This window comes from Nycticebus coucang, chromosome 21 (genome assembly GCF_027406575.1).
Source record: "Nycticebus coucang isolate mNycCou1 chromosome 21, mNycCou1.pri, whole genome shotgun sequence".
Classification (NCBI taxonomy): domain Eukaryota; kingdom Metazoa; phylum Chordata; class Mammalia; order Primates; family Lorisidae; genus Nycticebus; species Nycticebus coucang.
Genome location: NC_069800.1, coordinates 55,012,180 through 55,030,135, shown reverse-complemented (window position 1 = coordinate 55,030,135; position 17,956 = coordinate 55,012,180). Strand labels below are relative to the sequence as shown.

The following is a 17,956-nucleotide window of genomic DNA, read 5'->3' as shown; positions in this document are numbered from 1 at the left end:
CCTGAGTATCAGATACAGCAAGACCCAGTGTACACAAAAGGAAAAAAAAATTAGAATGGCATGGTGATGAATACAGGCAGGCAGTCTGAGCTACTACGAAAGCTGAGGAGGGAAGGAAGATTGTTTAAGCCTACAAGATCGAGATTAGTGAACTATGATCACACCACTGCACTCTAGCCTGGGTGACAGAGGGAGACCTTATCTTTAAAAAAGAGAAAAAAAATCCTCTAAACTCAGAACACCAAACTTTCTTTAAATTAGAATATTTTCTAAAATAAGAAAGCCAAGCTGGGCTGCAGAGTAACACTAGTAAATACCTGCTGAAGACACATCAAAATTAAAAACTAAGAAAGTGAAGAATTATTCATTAGAAATAACCCGTGGGCGGCGCCTGTGGCTCAGTCAGTAGGGCGCCGGCCCCATATACCGAGGGTGGCGGGTTCAAACCCGGCCCCGGCCAAACTGCAACCAAAAAAAATAAAAAATAAAATAAAATAAATAGCCGGGCGTTGTGGCGGGCGCCTGTAGTCCCAGCTACTCGGGAGGCTGAGGCAAGAGAATCGCTTAAGCCCATGAGTTGGAGGTTGCTGTGAGCTGTGTGAGGCCACAGCACTCTACTGAGGGCCATAAAGTGAGACTCTGTCTCTACAAAAAAAAAAAAAAAAAAGAGGGCGGCGCCTGTGGCTCAGTGAGTAGGGCGCTGGCCCCATATGCCGAGGGTGGCAGGTTCGGACCCAGCCCCGGCCAAACTGCAACCAAAAAATAGCCGGGCGTTGTGGCGGGCGCCTGTAGTCCCAGCTGCTCAGGAGGCTGAGGCAAGAGAATCGCGTAAGCCCAAGAGTTAGAGGTTGCTGTGAGCCGTGCGATGCCACAGCACTCTACCCGAGGGCGGTACAGTGAGACTCTGTCTCTACAAAAAAAAAAAAAAAAAAAAAGAAATAACCCGTGGAATATTCTTACAATGGAAAACTACATAGCTAATAAAAAATGATCTATAAGCCAGGAGCCTATAATCCTTGCACTCTGGGAAGCTGAGGCAAGAGGATTCCTTGAGCTCAGGAGTTCAAGACCAGCCTGACCAAGAGAGATACTGTCTCTACAAAGATAGCTGGGCACTGTAGCAGGTGCCTGTAGTCCCAGGCTACTCAGGAGGCTGAGGCAAGAAGATTGCTTAAGCCAAGAATTTGAGTTGCTGTGAGCTATGATGCCATGGCACTTTACCCAAGGTGGGAAGGGGGGAGGGAACGGGGAAGGGAAGGGGGGGAGGGAGAGAGGAAGGAAGGAAGGAAACCTTGTGGTACCTACCACAATGGAATGGTATCTAAGATTTATTAAGTGAAACAAGCAATATACCATGAAGACAAACAAAAAGACCAGTGAGATAGAACAGAGAACCCCAAAATAAACCCTTTACATAGTCAAATGATTTTTGACATGGGTCCCAAAAATAGATAGTGCTGAGAAAACTTGGTATCTACATGCAAATTAAGAGTGGATCCTTAGCTAATGCTAATGTCATATACAAACATTAGCTCAAAATGAACCAAAGATCCAAAAGTTAAAACCTAAAATTATAAAACTGTGTAAGAAAACGGCACAAGCTTTACAACAACTGATTTGGTGATCAGTTCTTGGTTAGGACATTAGGGGTATAGGCAGCAGAAGAAAAAACAAAGTAAACTTCATGAAAATTGAAAGACTTTGTGTATCAAAGAAAGACAGGCTACAGAACAGAAGAAATAATTTATACATCACATATCTGATATGATTATGTGAGAAATTCTTTTTTTTTTTTTTTTTGTAGTTTTTGGCCGGGGCTGGGTTTGAACCCACCTCCGGCATATGGGGCTGGCGCCTACTCCTCTGAGCCACAGGTGCCACCCCTATGTGAGAAATTCTAAACTCACCACACACACACACAAAAATAATTCAAAAATGAGCAAGACTTAAACAGACATTTCTCCAAAAATAAATAAATACATAAATAGCCACCAAACGAATGAGAAGATGCTCAACATCACTAATCATTAGAGATGGTATAGTAGGATGGCTACTGTCAAAAAAATTAGTGTTGGCAAAGACACAGAGCAGCTAGAACCCTTGTGCACTGATGGGGGGAAGAAGTAAAATGGAACAGATGCTGTCATAAACATAATGGGAAGTTTCTCAAAAAGTGAAAAATAGAATTACTACGTGATACAGCAACTTCACTCCTGAATATACACCCAGAAGAACTGAAAGCAGAGTCTCAAAGAGATCTGTATATCCATATACACATCATATTCACAACAGCTAAAATGTGAAAGCAAACCCAAATGTCTATCCAAAGATGAATGGATAAGCAAAATGTGATACGGACATACACTACTGTTCAGTCTAAAAAAGGAATGAATTCTGACACTTGCCAACAATATGGATGAACTTTGAGGACATCATTCTATGTAAAATAAGCCAGTCATAAAAAAATGAATACTATACAATCCCAATTACACGAGATATTTATAGTACAGTTAAGAATGCTTAAGATAGGCTCAGCGCCTATAGCACAGTGGTTACAGCGCCTGCCACATACACTGAGGCTGCCAGGTTTGAACGCCGCCCAGGCCTGCCAAACAACAATGACAACTTCAACAACAACAAAAAAGTAGGTGGGCGTTGTGGCAGGCACCTGTAGTCCCAGCTACTTGAGAGGCTAAGGCAAGAGAATCACTTGAACCCAAGAGTTGGAGATTGCTGTGAGTTCTGATGCCATGGCATTCTACCCAAGGTGACATAGTAAGACTGTCTCAAAAAAAAAAAAAAGCTTAAGACAGTAAACTTTTGGGTGGCGCCTGTGTCTCAGTGAGTAGGGTGCTGGCCCCAAATACTGAGGGTAGTGGGTTAGAACCTGGGCCTGGCCAAACTGCAACAACAACAACAAAAAGATAGTAAACTTCGTTATGTGTATTTTACCACAATTTCTTAAAATTGGGGAAAAAAGGTACAAAACTATATAGTATACTCTCTTCCGCACAGCAACAGGGAAAAATATAAATACATAGAATAGTTACTAGTTCTATGTACAAAAATAAGTAGTAAAAATAAACCAAAACGCAATGAAAAATTATTTCCTTTAGGGCAGTGGTTCTCAACCTTCCTAATGCTGTGACCCTTTAATACAGTTCCTCATGTTGTGGTAACCTCCAACCATAAAATTATTTTCGTAGCAAGGGAAAAATAGGCTCAGTGCCCGTAGCACAGTGGTTACGGCATAAGCCACATACACCTAGTGTGGTGGGTTTGAACCCGGGCTGGGTCAGCTAAACAATGACAACTGCAACAAAAAAAAGCCAAGCATTGTGGTGGGCCCCTGTAGTCCCAGCTACTTGGGAGGCTGAGGCAAGAGAATCGCTTAATCCCAGGAGACTGAGGTTGCTGTGACACCACAGCACTCTACCGAGAAAAAAGGGTAAGAGAGGTTATATCCCTTATCAAAGAGGAAGACCCTCTGTGGTGAAGATGAGAGGAAAATTCCTCTTTCCTATCAATTCTTCAGAGATTGACACTAGCGACATTTTACTATACAGTGAACTACTGGATATTAACACCCCCTTAGGAATCTGTGTGTACGACCATAGACAGGCTGATGCCCCTACACAAGGCTCAGGTTTCAGATTTCTCAATGCTGCTCAGACCCTTAAAGTTAATGATTATAAAACAATAGGAGCTGACACGCTTGCTCATGTCTTTGTTCCCTTCCTTAGCTAACTTTCTGGGCCAAATGAGCGAATAGCCTTCAATAAAAGCTGAGTGGCAACAGGGTGAGGTGGCTCACACCTGTAATCCTAGCACTCTGGGAGGCTAAAGTGGGTGGACTGCCTGAGCTCACAGGTTCGAGACTAGCCTGAGCCAAGAGTAAGACCTTTCCTCTAAAAATAGCCAGGTGTTGTGGCAGGAGCCTATAGTCCCAGTTACTTGGGAGGCGGAGGCAGAATTGCTCGAACCCAAGAGTTTGAGGTTGCTGTGAGCTATTTCACCATCGCACTTTATCAAGGGTAACAAGTGAGACTCCATCTCAAAATAAATAAATAAATACATAAAAGCTGAGTGGAACACTGGGTGCCAACACTGTGAACCCCACAAGCTAGTGGTGGTCCCCTGTGCTCCAACATTTGAAAATTCTATTCTGCGTGTCTTGTCTCTGTCTCTTGCTGTTTCCAACTTTACTTTTCCTCAGTCCACCACTGCCAGCTCCACAGGTCTTAAAGGACCCTGCCCCCAGCATGATGGACAGTTGTTCACCTGAATCCACTGGTCGCTCTTAGTATATCACTAACAGCGGACAACCAGACACTGTCTATGTCTTCATAAAACAAAACAAAGTACAACTATGATGCTTTCTTGGCCCCCTCCAAAGGAATCTAAATCTAATACAGCCTCCAGACTTCCTACTATAGAAATACAGCTGACTACAGAGACAAGATAAACTACAGATGACCCATGAATAATATGAACCGCATGGGTCCACTTACACACATTTTTCCCCAACCGAGTAAGAATTGAAAATACAGTATTTAGGCTCAGCACCCATAGCTCAGTGATTAGGATTAGGGTACAGGCCAGATGCACTGGGGCTGGTGGGTTCGAACCCAGCCAGCGCCTGCAAAAACAACAATGACATCATCAACAACAACAACAAAAAAAAAAACGAGGAAAATTAAGCATGGTCCGAAATTCTATGTTATTTGTTAGATGTTGCCATCAAATATAATTGTACAAAAGGGAGAAGCTGTATATAGTAACACTCTTAAGCAATTAAGTGGCATACAACAAATACAAAGGTACTTACCTGATTCCTAAAAATCATAATATATTTGATGCCATCAGCTTTAAGGACAGGAAATTCATTCACTATTAAAAAACAAAAACTCGTAGTCACTTAAGTGGTAAGGGCTATTACTCTAAATTAATGACATTATTAGAGTTTAAAAAAATGATAACCAAAATGTCAAGTAAGAGAAGCATGGCTAAATATGTAACAATTACTATGTAGCCATTAATTCTAAATAATTTTAGAATTATAAATAATTTTCCTCCTTGCCTTTAGGTTTCATGATAAATGAACATGTATTCTTAAATAACTGAATAAAAATGATGTGGACGTGCACCAATGACATTTAATCTACATTTCCAGAACTGCAGCTATTCTAAAAACATGTCTCACTATACTATACTTAAATTACTCTAGTGCTGGGCAAATAAATTAGTGAAAGGGATGGAACACTGGCTAATAATTTTTTTTTGTTGTTAATAATTCTTGAAGTTGGATGATATGGACATCCAGAAAATCATTTCAACATTCTCTGTACCTCTTGTGGTATATAAATTTCCTATACAAAAAGTTCCTCAAAAAAAAAGGGAAATACATCTGAATCTTGATCAACATAGTCATAAATGTTGGAAACCATCCTTAATATTTATCAGTTTCAAGTACTTTGAAGTGTTCAATTCTTTTTTTGTGAGACAGAGTCTCACTATGTCGCCCTCGGTAGAGTGCCGTGGCTTCAAAGATCATAGCAACCTCAAATCTTGGGCTTAAATGATTCTCTTGCCTCAGCCTCCCAAGCAGCTGGGACTACAGGCACCCACCACGACGCCCAGCTATTTTTTTGTTGCAGTTGTCATTGTTGTTTGGCAGGCCCAGGCTGGGTTCAAACCCACCAGCTCCAGTGTATGTGGCTGGCGCCCTAGCCACTGAGCTACAGGTGCCTAGCCTGAAGTGTTCAATTCTAAGACCTCATTTTTCAAATAAGAAAGAAAAGGAAACCTAAGTATAATTTCTATTCCTACACTAGGATAACAAATCTGAGTTTTAGTTCAGTTTTATTCATATTTTCCTTCTAAACAAACAAAACTTTATCAAAGTTAACTTCACACGGGGTGGTGCCCATAGTTCATGGGTAGGGCGTCAGCCACATACACTGAGGCTGGCAGGTTTGAACCTGGTTCGGGCCAGTTAAAACAATAATGACAAATGCAACAAAATAGCTGGCCATTGTAGCAGGCGCCTGTTGTCCCAGCTACTTGGGAGGCTAAGGCAGGAGAATCGCGAAAGCCCAAGAGTTAGAGGTTGCTGTGAGCTGTGAAGCCATAGCACTTTACCGAGGGCAACATAATGAGACTGTCACAAAAAAAAAAAAAGTTAACTTCACCTGGATGATCTGGGGAAACACTTAAGATTTTATTAAATAGGGTGGCACCTATGACTCAATGAGTAGGGCGCCAGCCCCATATACCTAGGGTGGCAGGTTCAAAACTGGCATCGGCCGAACGGCAACAAAAAAATAGACAGGCATTGTGGTGGGTATCTGTCATCCCAGCTACTCAGGAAGCTGAGGCAAGAGAATTGCCTAAACCCAAGAGGTGGAGGTTGCTGTGAGCTGTGATGCCACAGCATTCTACCAAGGGTGACTAAGTGAGACTCTGTCTCCAAAAAAAAAAAAATTTTTATTAAATAAAAGGAATAACCGCAATAAGGATAGGAGCCAGTGTTTTGAGTATGATGGTGATAGAGGGTTATTATAATGACTTTTGACTATTTCATAGTGTAACAAAAAAGGCAAATAAAATTGCAGGTATCATATCCTGAAATGTATAAAAGAAAAAATTTTGCAACTCACCATTAGCTGATTTTAAATCAGGAAGGATGTGATTCACAAAGAACTCAGTCAGGTTTACAAGTTCATTTGCTTGTGTGATTCCATGCTGAAAAGCAAAATGTGTAATAGTAAATTAACACTAAATACCTTTATATATCTACCACAATAGAAATTTAAGCAATTTGGGCGGCGCCTGTGGCTCAAGGAGTAGGGCGCCGGTCCCATATGCAGGAGGTGGCGGGTTCAAACCCAGCCCCGGCCAAAAAAAAAAAAAAAGAAATTTAAGCAATTTAAGACCAACACTTCAAAACACAAACTGCTTATTTATAAAATAGGCCTATATTAATAGACAGTAAAGAAACTTCTCTAAATCAAAGACTTGCTAAATTTAGGTTTAGGACATTTATATATGGGGTCTCAACTAAGGTAACTAGTGTGGCATCTGTCAATGCTTTGGTCCATTAGAAAACTTAATTGCTTAATACAGAAACAAAAACTCTAATCAAAACTAATAGGTTATCTGCCTGAGTAGGCTGTTATTATTAGAGATATTTTTTCCTTTTTGACTTCTGTATTTACCAATGCCTTTTTAAGAAATGAAACCACATGGGCGGCGCCTGTGGCTCAGTCGGTAAGGCGCTGGCCCCATATACCGAGGGTGGCGGGTTCAAACCCGGCCCTGGCTGAACTGCAACCAAAAAGAGAAAGAAATGAAACCACATTATAAATATTTACCTTCTGTGTTTGAGCTTTTGATGCCAAAGAAGTCACTAGGTAAATGGCGGCATCTTTGTGTTTCCAGTTGACAGATGGATTTTTTGCATATTCCTGCAGCATGGAGTTAACATAACCAGAGAAGATTCCTGTCACGGGGCCCTCAAAAAACTTGCATAATCCTCGTACCAGATCACAAGCAGCCCTGCGTCTAGTATCAATATCTAAAAATGAAAAGGAAGTGTATCACGGGAGAAGAAACAACCATGATAGCCATGTGATTCTAACCAGCAACACCAATAAGGAAAAGGCCGGGCGTGGTGGCTCACGCCTGTAGTCCCAGAGCTGGGGGAGGCCGAGGTGGGTGGATTGTCTGAGCTCAGAGGTTCAAGACCAGTATGAGCAGCAGTGAGTCAGAGTAAGACCCCATCTCTGCTAACAACATGAAAAAAGCCAGCACCACCGCCAGAGGAAGAAGAAAATCAACAAAAAAGGAGTACTTCAAACAAAGAATGAACTAGCAAACTGAAATTAAAAAAAAACAAATAAGGAAAAAACCTTATTTTCTCCTGTTACGAAACACAAAATGAGAATGAAACTAAAGGGGTCATAGAACTGCGGAAAATATTACTGAGTATATAAGAAGACAAATGATTCAACTTTTGATACTTTTATGTAGCTCACCTAAGAACTGCTTTTTAACAGAAGTTAAAGGAAAACAGTTCTCAATGAAAGTTAGCTGAAATGACACTTTTTATTCCTAACTCCCACTTTTCCCCATATTCACTAGAAAGAGAACAATCTTTTCTTTCAGAGTCTATGTTGCCCTGGGTAGAGTGCTGTGGCATCACAGCTCACAGCAACCTCAAACTCTTGGGCTTACACGATTCTCTTGCCTCAGCCTCCCAAGTAGCTGGGATTACAGGTGCCCGCCACAACACCTGGCTATTTTTTGGCTGCAGTTGTCACTGTTGTTTGGCAGGCCAGGGCTGGACTCATACCTGCCAGCTCCAGTGTATGTGGCTGGTGCCCTAGCTGCTGAGCTACAGGCGCTGAGCTGAAAGAAAACAGTCTTAAAATAGGCATGTGAAGAGACTAATAGTTAGAAAACCAAGATACACACCAGATCCTTCCAAATCTCTTCTTATATATTCCTCAGAATTATCTTCAAATGCTTCTTCATCAGCAGCTACAAATAGAATTGATATTTCAGATAACCCCCCAAAAGGCAAGTCTACATTGTATTTAGCAGCTGAGTATGCAGCTTAGCCATATACTTAGCTTCATATACTCTTGTCATCCACACAAGCAAATGCCACCCTGAAAGTCTAGTATGTGGCAAGTCACACAGCTGTGATAGGCTCATTTGTTCTAATGTGACAATGTCTCCGGAATTAGATTTCACCTCCAGCTTTCAAAAGTAAGTATTAAGGATCAATCTCAGTATACTAATTTTTAATTTTGTTAGAAAAGAACATTAAAAATGCAAATAACCTAACTATAGTCACCATTATTTCATAAAAGCCATTTTAACAATAAAAAAGTAGGGAAGACAGTATCAGAATAAAGACCTTTTAAATTTATTCTTATGAAAATACAAAAGGAGGGCAGCGCCTATGGCTCAAGGAGTAGGGCGCCGGTCCCATATGCCAGAGGTGGCGGGTTCAAACCCAGCCCCGGCCAAAAACACACACACACAAAAAAAAAAAACAAAAGGAAATAAAACCGCACACCATATTGTCCTTAGTCTCATTTTGTTCCAGACGTAAGTTGAGAACCACTGAAATGACTGTTATGATACACACCTTCTACTTTCGCTCCTTGCTCTTAATAAAAAAGTATATACAAACATAGGCTTTTAGGACTATTTTAACCCTTTTTACTATTTGTTTTATGAGCTTATATCATGCTCTAATATATATATATATATTTTCTTTTGTAGAGACAGAGTCTCACTTTATTGCCCTCAGTAGAGTGCCGTGGCCTCACACAGCTCACAGCAACCTCCAACTCCTCGGCTTAAGCGATTCTCTTGCCTCAGCCTCCCGAGTAGCTGGGACTACAGGCGCCCGCCACAACACCTGCTATTTTTTTGTTGCAGTTTGGCCGGGGCTGGGTTTGAACCTGCCACCCTCGGTATATGGGGCCAGCGCCCTACCGACTGAGCCACAGGTGCCGCCCCATGCTCTAATATTTTAACCTTAAGCACAACTTAAGTGGGCTTTAGTCTTATATTTAAAAGCCATCACTTGTACTCTCAAGTTAACGGTTTAAAAACAGCTATTTGCCTTAGTGAAATACTTAAACCAGATTCCTCCGCTAAATTAACGTGACAGTTTTATTTTCTTCTTAACATAACAGGATTTAAAGTCTTCTGTAGTATTCCTATGAGAAAATCCCACAATACACAACTAATGTGGCATTTCAGAGATGCCACACTTTCTGTCTTGGTTTACAAAATATGTGATGAATGACATACAAATTTTATTTGGTAATAAAAGACTTAGACCAAATATGTTACATAAAGCAACAGAAGACATATTAAATTTATACTAACATATTTTTAAAGAAACAGATTTTACTCCCCTGAAAAAGCTTTACCCTTCGCCATAATTACCTCTAAATTCCATGTTAGGTACAATAACCTTTTCACAGATACTTGTCAGAGTGTTCTGGTCCTCAAACAGATTCTTATAATGAGGTCTCTCACAAACCGAAGCCAGAAATTGAATCGCATTACTTACCAACTGGAACAAAACACAGAAACAATCAGATTTTTAAAAGTGAAACTGAAAAGTTTATTTCTTGGGCAAGACAGAAAATGTCTTTTATTTGTCTCCACCACCACCTTACCAAATCATATTTAACCTCTTGACCTGTTGTAACTAGTAAATTCCAGATGGCGGTGACAAAACGAGGCAAGTACCGTTGAAATTCTTCATCATACTTCTGTGCGTAGAGTGCAGCATTATCACAAATCTGGGATTTTAAGAGCTCCAATAAACCTGCTTCCTCTTCATCCTTACATAAAAGAAAAGAGAAAACTTAAACATACAACTCTAATGCTACCATAAGTAAGGGGAGTAGATGAAATTCTTGAATCACTCTTTCAAATTTAAATCCAAACCAGTTTTTGTAAACTATACCTACGCTACTAACAATCTATTTATCAAACCTCTCCCTTTTATTAATCATTGAAGAGCAGGTTTCAAAAGTTTTCAAGTTGCGGGAGGCTGAGGCAAGAGAATCGCGTAAGCCCAAGAGTTAGAGGTTGCTGTGAGCCGTGTGACGCCACGGCACTCTACCCGAGGGCGGTACAGTGAGACTCTGTCTCTACAAAAAAAAAAAAAAAGTTTTCAAGTTGAATAAAGCCTTTTCTTCTGGTTGCTAAATTACAAAATATTTCCAAACATATTAGATTAAAAATAATGTATTCATAGACTTTACATCTTTTGTATTAATCCAGAGTCAGAGAACATTCTCTTTAGTAAATTATCACAAGAATGGAAAAGTGGGGGTGGTGCCCGTGGCTCAGTGGGTAGGGCGCTGGCCCCATAAACGGAGGGTGGTGGGTTCAAACCCGGCCCCGGCCAAACTGCAACAAAAAAACAGCGGGGTGTTATGGCAGGAGCCTGTAGTCCCAGCTACACGGGAGGCTAAGGCAAGGAACTGGAGGTTGCTGTGAGCTGTCATGCTACAGCACTCTACCGAGGGCGACAAAATAAGACTCTTGTCTCAAAAAAAAAAAAAAAAGGAAAAGTATCCAATGTACTCAATACTAATGTAAAGCCTGTGGACATACCCACAGAAAAGACACACTCAAATTTCATTCAAGTTGGGGGGAGAGCAAAGGAGAGAGGCAGATTAGTGGGCTTAATGGGCACAAGATGAGGGTACATGGTACACCCCTGGCCATGGGACACAACTACAACAGGACCCTCACCTAACAAAGACTGCAACCTAATTGTCTGTACCCTCATATTATTCTGAAATTAAAAAAATAGCATATTCTTATAAAAACTCAAATAATTATACATTATTTAAAGTAGTTAATTAGGTCATCTTGCTGCCTTCCAAAGGTTATCATTTTGCATACACAGAGATGGCAAACCCCTACCCAATAAAGTAATGTTATAAATTCTCAATGTTTTGGTTACATATTAAAGAATAATCTGTATCAAAGGTCAACAAACTGTGATCTGCAGGCCAAATGCAGCCTGCTGCCCATTTTTTTTTTTAATTAAATCATAGCTGTGTACATTGATATATTCATGGGCTGCTGCCCATTTTTGGAAAGAAAAGGTTTATTAAAACACAGCCACATACACTGTCCATGCCTGCCTTCACAGAACAACTGCTGAGTTATAAGAGTGTATGGGCCTGCAAAGCTAAGTATTTACTACCTGGCACTTGAAGAAAAAGCATGTCAATCCCAGTCTAAACCATGATAGTGATTTATGCAGCAACCTCTACTAAAGGCCAGAAATGCCTTTTGAGCTATTTTATGTGCCAAGATAAAAAGCTGTAAATACTAATGGCAATGAGATGACGCAAGGTAGCACACAGTTAACTGTGTGAACAGCTCTTGTGATAATCCAATCTGAAAAATTCCTTTAGGTGTGAAGAAAAGCTTTGATTTCTGAAGGACTGTTTTTTCTCAACTAGACAACATTATTGTATAGGAATCACATCTTTTCAAATTCTCTTTTACACAGTCCAATTCTGAGACAAAATCTGTTATACAACCATATTAATTATTCCCTTTCTGTATCCCTCTCTCAAAATCTGATTTGAATCACCAATTCTAATTTTTATTTTAGCTGGTGTTGAAGTATTCTTAACATTTCATTTTATGGCTTTTGTTTCTTAAAAAAGATCATAAATATATTGGGTGGCGCCTGTGGCTCAAGGAGTAGGGCACCAGCCCCATATATCAGAGGTGGGGGTTCAAACCCAGCCCTGGCCAAAACTGAGAAAAAAAAAAATCATAAATACATTAATAAATGAGCACATGAATAACAGAACAAGAGTTTTATATATTTTTTGTTGTTGGTGTTGCAGTTGTTTAGCTGGCCTGGGCCGGGCCGGGTTCAAACCCACCACCCTTGGTGTATGTGGCTGGCACCGTAGAACCACTGTGCTACAGGTGCCAAGACAAGTGTTTTATATTTTAATGACTATTACAAAACTCCATTAGAAACTTTTACATATTATTATAAATATGTATTATCATTTTCCCTCTTTTCCAAGCTGTGGATGACTTTGTTTTTTTGAGACTGTCACTTTATCATCCTCAGTAGATTGCTGTGGCATCACAGCTCACAGCAACCTCAAACTCTTGGGCTCAAATGATCCTCCTGCCTCAGCCTCCCAAGTAGTTGGGACTATAGGTGCCTACTAAAAGCCCCAGCTATTTTTAGAGATGGGATCTTGCTCTAGCTCAGGCTGGTCTCGAAGTCCTGAAGCTCAAGTAATCCACCCACCTCGGCCTCCCAGAGTGCTAGGACTACAGGTGTGAGCCACTGCGCCAGGCTGTGGATGACTTTTAAAAAAGAGGGTACCATTGGGCAGCGCCTGTGGCTCAGTGAGTAGGGCGGCAGCCCCATATACTGAGGGTGGTGGGTTCAAATCCAGGGCCAAATTGCAACAAAAAAAATAGCCAGACGTTGTGGTGGGCGCCTGTAGTCCCCAGCTACTTCAGGAGGCTGAGGCAAGAGAATTGCCTAAGTCCAAGAGCTGGAGGTTGCTGTGAGCTGTGATGCCATAGCACTCTACCGTGGGCAACAGAGTGAGACTCTGTCTCAAAAAAAGAAAGAGGCTACCATTACAGAGGTTTAAGTTTTGTTAGTATCTTCAATGACAATTTTATTTTATAAAATAGTCACAATGTAAATATTTTCAAGCCTTAATGTAATAAAATTGCCTTATCTGTACGGTGTGACATAAGCCTGGCCCATGATAAAGAGTAATTCTATTTTCTACACATAACTAAATTACGGAATATCAAACAAAATTAAGTATCACTTACATTCTTGGAATTTTATCTATTAGCAATGCAATAAGGTTTCAGAGGATACCAATTCTTAGTGCAAGAGAAAGGCTACTCAGGCACCATTTTAAATATACTTACATCAGTTTGTAGAAGCTTATTATCCAATGTTAAAAGTGTATGAAAATTATTCATCCAAGTTTCCATATTATCTTCAAAAAATTCAGGAAGATCCTGAAGAATGAACATGAAAGAAAAAAGATGGACTTGAGACTCTGGACATTTTAAAGAAGTATACTACTTTAACAAGTTTTCCCACAACACCAGACATTTTACAGATGCCTACAGGCTCAAGGCCAAACTCAGTCTGAACATTACCTATTCTGATGGGAATTCTCTGCTTCAGCTAGGTCTGGCAGCTGAATAATTCTGCGTCTGTTTGTCTGCTTCCACTATAAATGATGCTACTTCTATCTAGTTCTTGTCCCAACTTAACTCTTCCTTTAAGGTTTGGCTAAGACTATACAAACTTTTCCTAACAAAGCTCAGTGCTTGTCAATACATCCCTTTTTCTTTCTAACTACTGCACTTATGATAATATAACCACTAACCCAGAATCAAACTTACTGCCTTCTATGGGTACTGATTTCCTGTGGCAGAGTACTGTCTTCCTAATGAGGAATGATCCTCTCCTGCCCCCCAAGGATAAGGATTCTGCTTCTTTCCTTTGGTCTCCTTGGTTATGCTTCACAAGTTATCAAGAGCTCCATTTTACTTGACTTCTCAGTAGAATTCCAAAGAAGTAGTATTCATTTTAAGCAAAATGTTTCAAACTGCCTTCCAGTTGAACAGTGATGTGCAACATGTTATTTTTGGTCATTAGTCTCCTATTCTGAACCTATGAGAACCCAATTTCCTTTTAGGGAATGTTCTCCATGCCATTGTGAGTGTAGTCATGTTGTAAAGTTAAGTACAGGTCCTGGCTACAATGAAAAGGCCAGATCCTTCTTCCATCTCAGTGTAGTAACCCATACCAATTAACACCCCTTTCTCAGTCCTGGAGTTGGAAACTAACGATTCAAGAACAGAAGGAACTGGAGGCCACTAACTCAGTCGCAAAAGGGTGACCAGGCAATCCCTGCCATAACCCTGTGGCTGTGTTTCCTCTGAAATTACACTGGTTCTTACCCCTTTCAAAACCTGGTACTTAAGTCTTCTGTCTCCTCCATTGCTTCCAATAAAAGTCTTTTTGAATATACTACCCAGGGACCCCTAAATAAAACATGGTTCCCAATGTTAATACCCATGTTGTAACTAGACAAAGAGGAAGGCCTCAGAAATCTGGTTTCTAAGTGCCTTCAATAATACAGTGTACAGGATGATTCTTTAATACTGTAAGTAGGATGTGAGGTTTTCCTAACTCACTGGCTACAAGAGAATGCTACATTTTTCCATGAAACACCCATTAGCACCTCTAAAAACTACTGTAAAATGGAATACCACGGATGAAGAATGGGGGAAGCCAGATGTGCTGGTTCATACCTATAGTCTCCGCTATTTGGGAGGCTGAAGTGGGAGGATCATTTGAGACTAGGAGTTCAAAACTAGCACAGGCGGGAGGCGCCTGTGGCTCAGTCGGTAAGGCGCCGGCCCCATATACCGAGGGTGGCGGGTTCAAACCCGGCCCCGGCCAAACTACAACCAAAAAATAGCCGGGCGTTGTGGTGGGCGCCTGTAGTCCCAGCTACTCGGGAGGCTGAGGCAAGAGAATCGCTTAAGCCCAGGAGTTGGAGGTTGCTGTGAGCTGTGTGAGGCCACGGCACTCTACCAAGGGCCATAAAGTGAGACTCTGTCTCTACAAAAAAAAAACAAAACCCAGCACAGGCAACGTAAGGAAACCTTAACGTATTTTTTTAGACAGAGTCTCACTATGTCCCCCTCGGTAGAGTGCCGTGGCGCCACAGCAACCTCCAACCCTTGGGCTTAAGCGATCCTCTTGCCTCAGCCTCCCAAGTAGCTGGGACTACAGGCGCCTACCACAATGCCCAGCTATTTTTTGTTGCAGTTGTTACTTTTGTTTAACTGGCCCAAGCTGGGTTTGAACCCACCATCCTTGGTGTACGCGGCTGGTGCCGTAACCACTGTGCTACGGGCACCAAGCCAGGAAACCTTAACATTTACAAAATAAAACTGAGGTAGGGAAAGATCTCAGAAAAAACTTTCAGAAAAAATAAGGCTGGCAGAAAAGTCTTTATGAAGTAGAAAACTGTTTAAAGAGTAGGAATCAGAAGCAAGAAATCGAATGAAACTTACCTGAAAGTTTAAGCTGTAGAACAATTTTGAGATCAGAATCAGTGAAGAAAAAAGAATCCTCAGGGCAGAGGCATCATTTGCATGGGTACTGCATAGCTCAATGGTGGCCTTGGAAAGGAATTTAGCAACATGGTTTTAGTGTATTGTAAATCTAGTATGTTGATTTTAGTAAAATAGCCTTGTACTACGCTGAGACTATTTATATTTCTTCTCCAAAATTTGGTTTTTAAATAGTAGTGTATAGTCACTGAAGAGATTCTGAAAAATAAGTTAAAGTATATATTTTAAAAATGTCCAAAATAGCACTACGAAAGTCTAATGTTTAATATTCTGAATTACTTATTGTATCTTTCCAATCATCAGTGCATATATAAAAATATATTACTCCAAACTGTCTTTACAATGCTCCAATTTTATTTATTTTTGAGGCAGTCTCAATCTGTCACCCTGGGTAGAATGCTATGGCATCATCATAACTCACAGCAACCTTACACTCTTAGACTCAAGAAATCCTCTTGCCTCAACTTCCCAAGAAGATGGGACTACAGGTGCCTACCCTGGCTAATTTCTCTATTTTAGTATAGACAAGTTCTGGCTCTTGCTCAGGCTGGTCTCAAACTTCTGAGCTCTAGCAGTCCACCCACTTCAGCCTCCCAGAGTGTCAGGATTACAGATGTGAGCCACCTGGCCTACATGCGCCAATTAAATAATTCCATTGTCAGTTGGCATTTAGGTTGTTTACATTTGTTCATTATTATAACTGCAATAAAAAAATTTATAAAACTTTGTGCACACCTCTGACTTAAGAGCTGGAAATTCTAAATGTATTTTACCATGGCAGTACAGTTTGCTGTGAGCACAGGTTTTAGAAGCCAAAACAACTATTCATAAGGAATATTGAGATAGATATTGTACTGAGCCCCAATTTCTGTATTTTAATATGAGAACAATGTCTACCTTGAATAGAAAGTATAATTACATAAGAATATATGTATACATATACACACACATATATATAAAAGGCCCTAGCCCTCCTTTTTTACATACTTACTATGTAAAAAAGACACTGAACAAATGTTACTTCCTTTATCTTAGACTTAGGCAATATGAATATTAAGGTTTTCTTAATGAAATGCCAAATTTCAGTTTAAAAGCCAGTACCATATATAATCCAATGAACAGGACACTAGAGCCTTCAATTCAACATACTCTGGCTGAGACTTTTACCATCATTATAAAGAAAAAAAATCTTTGCCAATTCAAACAGGTGGAAACAATGATCTCATTTTGTCCAATTTTATATTTATGTATTTATTTATTTGAGACAGTCTCACTATGTCACCCTTGGTAAAGTGCCATGGCATCACAGCTCACAGCAACCTCCAACTCTTGGGCTTACATGATTCTCTTGCCTCAGCTTCGAGTAGCCGGGACTCAGGCGCCCACCACAATGCCTGGCTATTTTGGGGTTGTAGTTGCAGTTGCCACTGCTGTTTAGCAGACCCTGGCCTTGGTGTATGTGGCTAGGGCCCTACTCACTGAGCTGTGGGCACCCAGCCTCCAATTTTATTTTTTAAAATAAAAATGTACCACTAGTAAGGTATCCTAACCATGAAAAACCTATGTATGTTTTTCATTTTATTGCTAATATTACAAAAATTTTCCTTTTCAAAATAAGAAATAGCTTTTCTATAGTCAGCAAAACTAGGTTTGAGGCCTAGCTCTTTTTTATTAGTTGTCTAAAAATGAACCTTTTTTCCTTATCTAGAAAAAAGGTTAACAATACATTTCTTTTTTTTTTTTTTTCCTTTTTTGTAGAGACAGAGTCTCACTGTACCGCCCTCGGGTAGAGTGCCGTGGCGTCACACGGCTCACAGCAACCTCTAACTCTTGGGCTTACGCGATTCTCTTGCCTCAGCCTCCCGAGCAGCTGGGACTACAGGCGCCCACCATAACACCCGGCTATTTTTGTGTTGCAGTTTGGCCGGGGCTGGGTTTGAACCCGCCACCCTCAGTATATGGGGCTGGCGTCCTACTCACTGAGCCACAGGCGCCGCCCAACAATACATTTCTTAATCATATAGGATTCTCACAAAGACCAAGAATGTGTTTAGAAAAGAATCCTATACATTGTGAAATAATGTACAAACCTAAACTCTATAGTCAAATTAAAATGTGCACTGGATCTCTCTGAAACATGGGCATGTCAGGAAAAAAAGGGTGGATCTCTTTCACTTGAGTAAAATATTCCGAAGTAGGGGAGCAAAAAAAAAAAAAAAAAAAAAAAAACGCACAATAAAAT

General features: G+C 40.5%; 1 protein-coding gene across 1 annotated transcript in view; it reads right to left on the bottom strand.

The window, feature by feature from the left end:
- Positions 1-17,956, bottom strand: part of CSE1L (chromosome segregation 1 like) — a 43,818-nt gene that overhangs the window by 14,672 nt on the left and 11,190 nt on the right. Inside the window, exons 7-14 of the mRNA XM_053574526.1 lie at positions 15,655-15,762; positions 13,483-13,575; positions 10,206-10,373; positions 9,970-10,099; positions 8,476-8,541; positions 7,374-7,576; positions 6,660-6,744; positions 4,829-4,890 (exon numbers count right to left, since the gene is read on the bottom strand). Coding sequence (XP_053430501.1) covers positions 4,829-4,890; positions 6,660-6,744; positions 7,374-7,576; positions 8,476-8,541; positions 9,970-10,099; positions 10,206-10,373; positions 13,483-13,575; positions 15,655-15,762 — 915 coding nt within the window. The remainder of the gene's footprint in view (positions 1-4,828; positions 4,891-6,659; positions 6,745-7,373; positions 7,577-8,475; positions 8,542-9,969; positions 10,100-10,205; positions 10,374-13,482; positions 13,576-15,654; positions 15,763-17,956) is intronic.